This window comes from Eptesicus fuscus, chromosome 13, assembly GCF_027574615.1.
Source record: "Eptesicus fuscus isolate TK198812 chromosome 13, DD_ASM_mEF_20220401, whole genome shotgun sequence".
Classification (NCBI taxonomy): Eukaryota; Metazoa; Chordata; class Mammalia; order Chiroptera; family Vespertilionidae; genus Eptesicus; species Eptesicus fuscus.
The window spans coordinates 314,214-326,511 of NC_072485.1; the positions used below are offsets into that span (position 1 = coordinate 314,214).

At 61.0% G+C, this 12,298-nt stretch overlaps 1 protein-coding gene across 4 annotated transcripts in view; it reads right to left on the bottom strand.

Annotated features, from left to right (window-relative positions):
- POU2F3 (POU class 2 homeobox 3) overlaps positions 1-12,298 on the bottom strand; it is a 93,012-nt gene that overhangs the window by 2,019 nt on the left and 78,695 nt on the right. For 3 of the 4 annotated variants that reach the window (XM_054725365.1, XM_054725363.1, XM_054725364.1), the window contains 3 exons: positions 7,142-7,208; positions 4,350-4,467; positions 2,355-3,310 (listed from right to left, as the gene is read on the bottom strand). In XM_054725365.1, the coding sequence (XP_054581340.1) occupies positions 3,271-3,310; positions 4,350-4,467; positions 7,142-7,208 (225 nt within the window). In that variant the 3' untranslated portion in view covers positions 2,355-3,270. Of the gene's footprint in view, positions 1-2,354; positions 3,311-4,349; positions 4,468-7,141; positions 7,209-12,298 lie in introns of those variants that run through there. The other variant, XR_008557974.1, reaches the window with a different exon arrangement.

Below are 12,298 nucleotides of genomic sequence, written 5' to 3' on the forward strand. Positions count from 1 at the left end.
CCACCAAGGACATGATCCATGCAACAAACCCTTGAAAAGCTGGACTTCATTAAAATTAAACACTTCTGCTCTGCAAACAGAAACACCAAAAGAATTAGAAGATAAGCCATAGATCTGACAGAAAATATTTCCAAAAGACATTATGATAAAGGATCATTATCTAAAATATACAAAGAGTTCTTAAAACTCAACAGCAAGAAAACAAACAACTGGTTTGAAAAATGGGCCAAAGACCTTAACAGACAGCTCACCAAAAAAAAGGTAAACTGATGGAAAATAAGACTATAAAAAGATGCTCCACGTCATATGTCATCAGGGAATTGAAAATTAAAACAGTGAGCTACCATTGCAGGCCTATCAGAATGGCCAACATCTGGGGCAGGGACAGCAGATGTCGACAAGGATTGGAGCGGCAGGAGCGCCCATGCCTTGCTGGTGGAAGGCACAATGGCTCCGCCACTTTGAAAGACAGTGTGGCCATTTCTTGTGAAACTAAATGTGCTCTAAATACACTCTTACCGCACCATCCAGCAACCATGCTCTTTGGTACTCACCAGAGGATTGCAAGTTTTGTGTTCACACAAAAACCTGCACACAGATGTTTATAGCAGCTTTATTGATAATAGCCAAAACTTGGAAGCAACCAAGATGTCCTTCAGTAAGTGGATAAATGGGTAACCTGTGGTATATCCAGACAACAGACTGTTACTCAGAGCTAAAAAGAAATGAGCCCTCAAGCCACGAGGAGCACGGAGGGGCCTTAAGCACATATGATGAAGGGGAAGTCCATCTGGAAGGCTACACACTACATGATCCCAATCTCTGACGTCGGAAAGAGGCCACACTAGGGAGGCAGTACCGAGGCCAGTGGTTAGCCAGGGTGTGGGGGAAGGAAGGCAGAGCACAGAGGATTCTTAGGGCAGTGGCAATACTATGATCTGATGATGATGAACATAGTACACTTTTGTCCAAGCGAACTCTAAGGTCAACTATGGACTTTGAGTGATTATGTGTCAATGTAGTTTCATTCTTAGTAAAAAAAAAAAAAAAAGTCCTTTCTGCTGAGTGACACTGATAATGGGGGAGGCTGTGTATGTGTGAGGACAGTGGATAGGAGAAATCTCTGCACCGTCTTCTCATTTTGTTGTAAACCTGAAACTGCGGTAAAATTAAAGTATTTTTTTACAAGTTCACTGGATGTGAACCGGAGTCTTGGACAGTGCAGATCAACCTGTGGCGCTCATCTGAGCAGGGTCAAGGCGGCCAGGATTGCTGTGGGGAGTGAGCACACAGGTGCACCCATGGGCATGTATGACAGCTGGGCCTGGGGGCGGAGTGGTCCTTTCATAGACTTAAATTACTTCGGCGGCTCCTCTCACTGCCCTTTGTAACCTACCACACCCCTTTCAACTAGTACTTTTCCTGAGAAACTAACTACTACCAATAGGCCTCTCCTACTTATTATAAACCCCATTCAAACACCAAGAGCAGTTAACTCTGCCCTGACTGGTGTTGCTCAGTGGATAGAATGTCAGCCTGCGGACTGAAGGGTCCTGGGTTTGATTCCGGCCTAGGGCACAGGCCGGGTTGCGTGCTGGATCCTCAGTGTGGGGCGTGCAGGAGGCAGCCGATCCATGATTCCCATCTGATGTTTCTAACTCTCTTTCCCTCTCCCTTCCTCTCTGAAATCAATAAAAATATATCTTAAAAAAGAAAAGAACAGTTAACTCTTAATCATTTATGTATAGATTTTCCACTTGGATATTATTATTTGCAACAAATGTCTAACCCTAACTTTAGTTCCCCCTCCCTGTCGCAGTCAGTGTCACCTCAGGAATGGTGACTATTGACGTATTTATAACCTAAGAAAAACCAGGCGACAGTTTCCATGCCTCTCACGCTCTCACCAAAGTCAGAGCCCATTGCAAAGCCTAATACCGAGGGTCAGGAAATTATTATTCGCTTCAACTATCTATTGCCCTCCATGCTGAATTATGAACGATTGGCCTTCGAGATGTCTGAGTATGAGCTGTTAGTCTCGGCTAAGTCCTCAAAGGGCTGGACGGTAAGTGTTTAGCATCGTCCCCTTTACACAGTGAGGAAACCAATCTCTCGCCTTCTCTGCCTTCCAGGCAGTTCCATCAAAAAGAGTAAGAACTCTCAAGTCTTTAGAGCCCTGCTGAATGTGTGTCCTCTGGAGCATTAGTTTGGGGAGTAATCGGCTTAATGTGTTAATGTGAGACATTTTCCCCATCCCACTTCATCACCTGCACCCCCCCCCCCCCCCCCAACGAAAGACAGGGAGCAACCCTCTGAGCCTGGCGCTGTCCGCCGTGGAGCCGCGCAGGTCCTCGCTGCACAAGTTTATCTAGGGACAGTGAGCTTCCGAATCCCCCATTCCCGTGGATATGCAGGCTTTATTTAAGTTTCTATTCCTAGGATGGCTTCACGTGACCTCTCTGCCCCCTGGCCCACAGAGGAGATGGCAGGGATGGTTCCATGACGCTAACAGGAATCCCCAGCCCGCATGGGAACTCTTGTAGGACTCAGCACAGTATTTCACACGCTGGTGCCTTTCTTTTCTTTTTCTTCCTTTTTTTTAAAGATGATAAAATATTACAGAGACATGTTTGAAATTCACACCTGAGTTAAACATTTTGCTGGAGAATTCCACAGTAAGGAGAGAACATAATGAAAACAGCAGGAAAGGGCCCTCGGCAGGCACCTGACAGCATCAGAACAACAGATGCCTGTTCCTCCTGCTGCAGCGGGGACAGGGGCTGAGCGGAGGGCGGAGGGCGGCAAGCTCCTGGCTCGGTGACAGGTGCAGGGAGCCTCACGGGCAGGGAAATGCCTGGGCGGAGGGACTTGGCCTTCTCCAAAGAGGAGGGAACTTCAGAACAAAAGCACGAGTGGGTTTGGTTCTGTGAAGGGGGCAGGGCCCGGAGAGCACTGGGTGAGAGAAGATTCGGTGAGAAAAGCTTGCTGAGCAGAGCAAACAGCGAGGCTTTGCCGGAGGCGGGGATTCACAGCTCTTCCCGGGTGTCAGAGGGAACTCGGAGCTGGGACCCTGCTGGCGGGCACCCAGCGTGGCTGTCCCCAGGAGGAGGCGGGAGCAACGGCGAGACGTCCTTTCTCGGAAAGGCCTGGGCGGCTCCGGGACACAGGGCCGCGTGGTCCCCGAGGGTGAGCCTCCGGCGGGTCTGAGGAAGGCGAGCTCGGCTCCCGGTGGTGGGCGCCCTTCCGCTCGCTCGGGGAGCACCCGCGGGCTCAGTGGAGGTAGGTGGGATGACTCCATCGGTACCAGGGTCTGGAGGGAGAGAGAGGCCGTGCGAGCCGCGGGAAGGCGGGAGCAGGGCCCAGCGGATGCACTGGACCCCCGGGCCCGCCTTACCGGAGCTTTAGGCAGGGATCCCGGCGTGGGAATCACATCTAACCCGTCCAGGGGGACATGTGGTTTCCCCTGTTGCTGGGCTTGAGCCTGGGCTTCATCTCTGCGCACAGCCAGGCCTCTGCCCTCTCCCTCCCTCCGTCCCCCTGGTCCCAGGTCAGCCCCCCCCCCCCCACCCCCGTCCTAGGTCAGCGCCCCCCCATCCCAGGTCAGCCCCCCCCCCGTCCCAGGTCAGCGCCCCCCCAGCTCCAAGAACACTCTTCAGAGGAGAGTCTTGGACCCTTGCAAGAGGCTGCTTCCCCGCCTGCACCCTCACTTCCCTCTCTCGCTGTGTCAGCCGCGTGCGAAACTGGGGCTACTGGCAGGAGGTGGGAACCCCTGTGCCAAGGGAGGGCCTGGCCTTCCGACGGGAGGTTTGGGACAGTCCCCCATCCCAGGGCAGAGGGAGGGGGCTTCTGCCCAGAATGCTCAGCGCTGAGCCCCGTTTTGGACCCCGCTCCCTGGGGCCAGGCCCAGGTGGGCTCCGCCCCCTCCCGCCGCCCCCTCCCCTTGTCCGACCCGCGATCACGTTCTTCCCCAGGCCCGGCCCCGCCCGCTGCCCACCGCCCCCGGCCCCGCCCGCCGCCCCCGGCGCCCCGGCCCCGCCCGCCGCCCCCGGCGCCCCGGCCCCGCCCACCGCCCACCGCCCCGGCCCCGCCCGCCGCCCCGGCCCCGCCCGCCGCCCCGGCCGCGCCCGCCGCCCCGGCCGCGCCCGCCGCCCCGGCCGCGCCCGCCGCCCCGCCCGCCGCCCGCCGCCCGCCGCCCCGCCCGCCGCCCCGCCCGCCGCCCCCCGCCCCGCCCGCCGCCCGCCGCCCCGCCCACCGCCCCGCCCGCCGCCCACCGCCCCGCCCACCGCCCCGCCCGCGCCCGCCGCCCGGCCCCGCCCACCGCCCGGCCCGGCCGCCCCTCCCGGGCTCACCCTGAGGCGCCCAGTCCAGAGGAGGCGCCGGCTGCCGCCTTGGCGCTGGGCTGCGCGGAGGGGAGGCCTGCGCTGGGCGAGGAGGGGCTGCTGCTGCCAGGGGAACAGGACGAGGTCACTGGGGAGGAGGAGAGGCACACAGGGGTCATGCGGCTGGTCCTGCGGGGACCCCAAAGGGCTCTCGCCCTCCCCCTGCCCCGCGCATCCACCCAGCCCTGCCATCCGGGCAGGGGCACCCAGACCCGGGAGGTCCCCGCCAATGCTCCCCGAGGAGTCGCCCAGCTGGTCCTGGACACAAGGAGGGCGGAGGCCAGAGCCGCCCCACGCAGGACAGCCTGCGGGCATGGCAGCCAGCCCCAGAGGCGGGAGGGGAAGAGCGGGAACCGCAGGAAGGAAGAGGAGGGGGAGGAGGGGGGCGGGAGGAAGAGAAGGAGGAGGGGGTGAGGAAGAGAAGGGGGAGGGGGAGGAAGAGAAGGGGGAGGAGGAGCCCTGGAGGAAGAGAAGGGGGAGGGGACGGGGGGGGCGTCCCGGGAGGAAGAGAAGGGAGAGGGGGGGAGGAAGAGAAGGGGGAGGGGAGGGGGGCCGTGGGAGGAAGAGGAGGGGGAGGAGGGGGAGGGGGAGGAAGAGAAGGGGGAGGAGGGGGGGCCGGGAGGAAGAGAAGGGGGAGGAGGGGGCCCTGGAGGAAGAGAAGGGGGGCGGGAGGAAGAGAAGGGGGAGGAGGGGGCCCTGGAGGAAGAGAAGGGGGGCGGGAGGAAGAGAAGGGGGAGGAGGGAGCCCTGGAGGAAGAGAAGGGGTAGGAGGGGGAGGGGGAGGAAGAGGAGGGGGAAGAGGGGGCCCGGGAGGAAGAGGAGGGGGAGGAGGGGGCCGGGAGGAAGAGGAGGGGGAGGAGGGGGGCCGGGAGGAAGAGGGGGGGGAGGAGGGGGGCCGGGAGGAAGAGGAGGGGGAGGAGGGGCCCTGGAGGAAGAGAAGGGGGAGGAGGGGGGCCCTGGAGGAAGAGAAGGGGGAGGAGGGGGCCCTGGAGGAAGAGAAGGGGGAGGAGGGGGCCCTGGAGGAAGAGAAGGGGGGCGGGAGGAAGAGAAGGGGGAGGAGGGAGCCCTGGAGGAAGAGAAGGGGTAGGAGGGGGAGGGGGAGGAAGAGAAGGGGGAGGAGGGGGGCCGGAGGAAGAGAAGGGGGAGGAGGGGGGCCCGGGAGGAAGAGGAGGGGGAGGAGGGGCCCTGGAGGAAGAGGAGGGGGAGGAGGGGGGCCCTGGAGGAAGAGAAGGGGAAGGAGGGGGTCCCTGGAGGAAGAGAAGGGGGAGGAGGGGGGCCGGGAGGAAGAGAAGGGGGAGGAGGGGGCCGGGAGGAAGAGAAGGGGGAGGGGGGGCTGGAGGAAGAGAAGGGGGAGGGGGGGCTGGAGGAAGAGAAGGGGGAGGAGGGGGGCGGGAGGAAGAGAAGGGGGAGGAGGGGGCCCTGGAGGAAGAGAAGGGGGAGGAGGGGGCCGGGAGGAAGAGAAGGGGGACGGGGGGGGGGGGGCTGGAGGAAGAGAAGGGGGAGGAGGGGGGCGGGAGGAAGAGAAGGGGGAGGAGGGGGCCCTGGAGGAAGAGAAGGGGGAGGAGGGGGCCCTGGAGGAAGAGAAGGGGGAGGAGGGGGGCCCTGGAGGAAGAGAAGGGGGAGGAGGGGGCCCTGGAGGAAGAGAAGGGGGAGTGGGGGCTGGAGGAAGAGAAGGGGGAGGAGGGGAGCCGGAGGAAGAGAAGGGGGAGGAGGGGGGCCGGAGGAAGAGAAGGGGGAGGAGGGGGGCCCTGGAGGAAGAGAAGGGGAAGGAGGGGGGCCCTGGAGGAAGAGAAGGGGGAGGAGGGGAGCCGGGAGGAAGAGAAGGGGGAGTGGGGGCTGGAGGAAGAGAAGGGGGGGGGGGGCGGGAGGAAGAGAAGGGGGAGGAGGGGGGCGGGAGGAAGAGAGGGGGGCGGGGGGCGGGAGGAAGAGAGGGGGGCGGGGGGCGGGAGGAAGAGAAGGGGGAGGAGGGGGCCCTGGAGGAAGAGAAGGGGGAGGAGGGGTCCGGGAGGAAGAGAAGGGGGAGGAGGGGTCCGGGAGGAAGAGAAGGGGGAGGAGGGGTCCGGGAGGAAGAGAAGGGGGAGGAGGGGTCCGGGAGGAAGAGAAGGGGGAGGAGGGGGGCGGGAGGAAGAGAAGGGGGAGGAGGGGTCCGGGAGGAAGAGAAGGGGGAGGAGGGGGGCGGGAGGAAGAGAAGGGGGAGGAGGGGTCCGGGAGGAAGAGAAGGGGGAGGAGGGGGGCGGGAGGAAGAGAAGGGGGAGGAGGGGTCCGGGAGGAAGAGAAGGGGGAGGAGGGGGGCGGGAGGAAGAGGAGGGGGAGGGGGCCCGGGAGGACGAGAGGGGGGAGGGGGGGCTGGAGGAAGAGAAGGGGGAGGAGGGGGGCCCTGGAGGAAGAGAAGGGGGAGGGGGGGCTGGAGGAAGAGAAGGGGGAGGAGGGGGGCGGGAGGAAGAGAAGGGGGAGGAGGGGGGCGGGAGGAAGAGAAGGGGGAGGGGGCTCTTGCGTGTGAGTTTTCCGAACAACGTCCCATGGGTGAGGTGACACGCATCTTCCCCCAAAGGGCGGGTTTTGGAAGCGTGGCTCCTGCCGGCCGTGGCGCTGGGACGTGCCGGGCGCCCCGAGCCGGGGGGGGGGGGGGGGGGGGGGGGGGGGGCTCTGCTCAGCCTTCCGCAGGCTCCCGCGGTCGGCGCCGCTCCCTCCGCACGGAGCGAACCCCACTCCGGGGTTCTGTGGAGGGACTCGGGGTCCCTGGGGCGTGTTTGCAGAGCTCACCTGCTCCCGGCACGGCGCTGTGGACGGGCGGGACGGAGAGGGGGCCCAGAGGCCCGGACGGGGAGACCTGCAAGGCAACACCCGCGTCAGCGTCCGCGCCCCCCGCCCCCCCCCCCCCCAGGCCCGCTCTGGGCTCCTGCCCAGTTCCCGTCCAGACGCACCTCCGTCCCGTTCCGCGGGCCCTGCCCGCCTGCTGTGTGGCCCGGCCCGCCCGGCGGCTCAGCAATGGGAGGGCCGCTCCCCGACCCACCGACCGGCTTCCTGCTTCAGCTCAGGCCCTGCCCGCCCCCCGGCCGCCCAGTGAGGCCACCGGGGAGCCGGGCTTTGGTCTCTGAAGCTCCGGTTTTGCCGGGAGCCCTCGCCGCATCCCCAGCGCGGGCTTTGGCGGGCGGGCGGGTGGTGTCCGACCTCCGCCCGGCTCGGTCCGCCCAGCGCGGCCTTCCGGCCCCGAAACAGCACCGAGCGGGCCGCCTGGGCTTTGGCGCCCAGCACGTCCGGAGGCGACCTGGCTCCACGGCGGACGGACGGGCTGCCCAGCCCGGGATCTGGTGCAGCAGCAGCACCCGCCTCACAGCTTCCTGTCACTGACGTTCAGTGAGAGGGAGACCCACACGCCAGCCCCTGTGCCGGCTGCCAGCCGCGTCTCCAGCCCAGGGGGTCCCCGTGGGGCACCGCCCACAGGGGGTCAATGTGACTTTTAAGGGGGTCAATGTGAGAATGAGTTATTAACAGCGAATTTTTTCATTTCTTATGGCTCTAGGGGCCTCATACACAGTATACAAATATATATTCTGGCATATTTATGCATTTCAGTTCTGTTATATCTTTTGAAACTTTATTTTCTATTTTTTCATGCCACTTCATATTATTTTTTTTTTGAAAACAATTTCTTAGTGCTTTCTTCCTCAGTACTTCACCTGTCCTTTCGTTCTTTTATTTTTCCCTTTCATGGATGCCATGTTCTTTGGAAGCTTGTTTAGACCAAGTTCATGGCCTTTTAGGCTTCCTGCAGTGAATAGTTCACTTTCTGAAGAATAAGAATTCCATGTCACGGGGCATCAGGTTTTGGAGATGCCCAGGTGGGGCGTGGCCAAAAGGAGGCTGGGGACCATCGCTCTAGACGCTGTCCCCGCCCCCCGCCCCCCTCTCCTCACGCTGACAGGAGAGCTCTGATGATGCTTTTTGAAGATTTGCATCAAGTTCTGCTCAGGGAGCTGCATTTGAACCCCCGCCCCCTTGGTAACGCCCATTCCAGCAGGAGGCAGCGCATGCTCTCTCCCTAAGGCCCCCCGCGCCCGGTCCGCTCCTTGCATTTGCTGCCTTTGCACAGCAAGCCTCTCAGTCCGGGTCCCCAGGATGGGCGCAGGCACGGCTCAGCCAGGCAAGATGTGTTGTCAGGAATCTCTCTTCTCCCCTCCCTGCTGCCAAGCCCAATAATCTCTAATGTGTTCAGTCACTGTGAGCAGCTTCTAAGAAGTTTCCTTCTGGAGACAGCTTATGCATGTGCAAGCTGAAGGGCTCTGAGGAAAGCAGATCGAGTCTGGCTGTCTTCAGACATACATATGGTTTCCCCTTTTTAATGCTAACATTTTAAAATCTTTATTGTTGAGAGTATCACAGATGTCCCCCAGGGCCCCTTTCCACCTCCCCCCTTCACTGCACTATAGTCTGTGTCCACGGACCATGCAAATATGCATGCCAGTCCTCAGGTTAGTCCCCGACCACCGCCCCCTCCTCCAGGCCCTCTGAGCTCTGAGTGCTCAGTGCACCTGCCGCTGGGCCGTTTTGTTCCTTCGCTCCCACGTGTGAGTGAGGCCAGTGACCCTGTCTTTCTTCCGCACCACGCTCTCTGCCCTCCACGCGGCCTCAGAGCTGAGACCCTTCTTTTTTGCAGCTGCGAATGGCGGCCTTCTGCCACGCTGGCCTGCACCACGCTGCCTTTTCTCTCTGAACTGGGTGTCGTGGAGAGCATTTCCTCTCAGGCGGGAGGAAGCGGTCCTGGTCCCAAAGACACTGCCCGTGGGTGGAGGAAGACAGCCAGACTCTCTCTGCTTTCCTCAGAGCCCACAAGCCCCAACGCAAATGTTTATTCCGTGCCCCCGCCCACTAGGCTGTGGCCCGCGAGGGCAGGGTGACCCTGTGGGTGTCCTCAGGGCCTGCGCGGTGCCCAGGTGCTCAGCAGCAGTGTGCTGGATGGAGGCTGATAGGTCAGGCTCCGCCCAGCCGGCAGGACTCAGAGCTTGAGCGTGGACCTAGGAACCAGGAGGTCAGGGTTCGATTCAAGGTCAGGGCACATGCCGGGGTTGCAGGCTCCATCCCCCGTAGGGGGCGTGCAGGAGGCAGCCAATCCATGATTTCCTCTCATTATGGATGTTTCTGTCTCTCTCCCTCTCCATCCCTCTCTGAAATCAATAAAAATATCTAAAAGAGAGAGGGAGAGAGAGAGAGAGAGAGAGAGTCACACTCCTCCACAGCTCCTCCGTGCCGGTGCCCTTGGCTGGGAGGGAACCAAAGTGCGCGCCTGGCTCCCATCTGCTCTAAACAAACAGCCTCTACAAGGAGTCCCGGCTGCGGTGACATGGCCCAGGTGTCTTAAGGCGACGACGCCCCACAGCCGCGCCAGCTTCCTCGTCACATGCTCGCTCACTCCTGCGTCCAACCCCCTCAAGCCTTCTCTGCTTCCTCTCTCCACAGCCCAGTCTCAGGGCCGCTGCACACACTTTCCTCTGCCTGTGCCCTCTCCTCCGTCCTCCCAGCTCACCCCCGCCCCCCAATACCCCTCACTCCCTGCTGGCAGTGTGAACAGCCTTCCTCAGAGGAGTTCTGGCTCCGGGGCCAGGCTAGGACCCTCCAATGCCCCACATCTTCTCCGCAGGCTCAGCACGCCGGCCTTCATGTCCGCCTTCCCTGCTGGCTGTGAGTGGGCCCCGGGGGTCCTGCACGCCCTGTACCCCAGGGCCAAGCATATGGGGTGTTCAGGAAACATGTAAGAAAGGAATGATGACTGAATGTCACGTGGCTTCCAACCTAAAATTTTAATGGACTCTCATAGTTTTTAGAGTATTTTGGTATCAAGGCTCATCGTGAGCTGGCCCTTGTCAATCTCTGTCTTAGTCCCAAACCCTTTCTCCAAGCAGACTGAAATGCGTGTTTCCCCGAAGGTATTGTGTTGTTTGGAATTCCACGCTCCTCACAGACGGCCCTCCTGCCCGCCAGACTGTTCTTCCTGCTCACTCCTGCTCAGCTCTTCCAACAGACCGGATCTGCTCGCTTTTGTCAGTGTCCCATGGCGCCCCCTAGAGCTCCTCACGCCCCCTTCACTGACCCCTTCCATCCATCTTCCATTTCCTGCCTTCCGCATCTCCCGTTCCCTTTCTTCCCTGAGGCTCCCCTCTCGCCAGTCCCTCACGTGCTGGTGTTCTGCAGGGTGGAGACTGGCTTTCCTGTTTCTTCTGTCCAGACCCCACGGGTGAGCTCCTTTCCACCCAGGATCTCAGCCACCAGGTGTGTGCTCATGGCTGCCTGACCCGCATCTCTGTTCCAGCCTTCTCCCCTGACCTCCCGACCCGCATCTCTGTTCCAGCCTTCTCCCCTGACCTCCCGCCCCGCATCTCTGTTCCAGCCTTCTCCCCTGACCTCCCGACCCGCATCTCTGTTCCAGCCTTCTCCCCTGACCTCCCGACCCGCATCTCTGTTCCAGCCTTCTCCCCTGTCCTCCCGACCCTCATCTCTGTTCCAGCCTTCTCCCCTGACCTCCCGACCCACATCTCTGTTCCAGCCTTCTCCCCTGACCTCCCGACCCGCATCTCTGTTCCAGCCTTCTCCCCTGACCTCCCGCCCCGCATCTCTGTTCCAGCCTTCTCCCCTGACCTCCCGACCCGCATCTCTGTTCCAGCCTTCTCCCCTGACCTCCCGACCCGCATCTCTGTTCCAGCCTTCTCCCCTGACCTCCCGACCCGCATCTCTGTTCCAGCCTTCTCCCCTGACCTCCCGACCCACATCTCTGTTCCAGCCTTCTCCCCTGACCTCCCGACCCACATCTCTGTTCCAGCCTTCTCCCCTGACCTCCCGACCCGCATCTCTGTTCCAGCCTTCTCCCCTGACCTCCCGCCCCGCATCTCTGTTCCAGCCTTCTCCCCTGACCTCCCGACCCGCATCTCTGTTCCAGCCTTCTCCCCTGACCTCCCGACCCGCATCTCTGTTCCAGCCTTCTCCCCTGACCTCCCGCCCCGCAGGCCTCCCTGAGCATCATAATGGAAAGAACAGAAACGGTCACTCTTTCCATCCCCAAGCTGGCTCCTCCCCGCGTTTGCTTGTTCATCACTGGCATCGCCATCTACCCAGCCAGCCCACCCCAATGCTGATACCACCCCAGGGCAGTCTCTTTCCTTCACTGCTCTCCACGGCCCCCCAACTCTCTGTTTATTAGCCATCGCCTAATGATCCCACCTTCTAATTATCTCCTGGATCTTTCCACCCCCCTCATTTGTACCACTTGGTTTTGCTTCAGCCTTCATTTCTCTACCGGATAACTCCCAGCCTCTCAAACCACCTTTTGCACTGACGTAAGGATGATCATCAGTCTAAAAAGCAGACATGGTCAGGCAGTGTCCTGCTTAAAAACCCTCCACGGCTTCTCTAGCCTTTAAGTGTCTTAGCATTGCACAGCGTCCCTTAGCCTGTCCTTTGTGGCCTGTCCAGCCTCATCTTTCTACACTCCTCCCCATGGAGCCCCCTGCAGCTCCATGCATGTGCCACATGTTCCCCTGATCGATACCACGTTCTCGTACTTCCCCCATCCTTTTGCCTCTTCACTCCTTTTTGCCTTTTGGACTTAGCCCAGGCATGAACTATCTCCTCGGGACGCCTTCCCTACCACCGCCTCCCGAGGCTTAATCAGCTGGGACACTAAGTTCTCCTGGAGAAATCCTCACGTGGTGTGTCCTGTGTTTATTTGCTGTTTCCCCTGTGAGGCGACAAGGCCTCTGGCAGAGGGTCACGGACGATGTCTTTGTGGAGACAGCAGTAGAGAGCCAACCAGGTTTGGTGAAGGAATGAGCAACGGCGCAGTTTTATGGGACAGCTATGCCCCACCCTGGACAAGGCTGAATGCTGTCCATCCTGGAGTGCTAAAGACTCAAGGGCATCCCCACTATC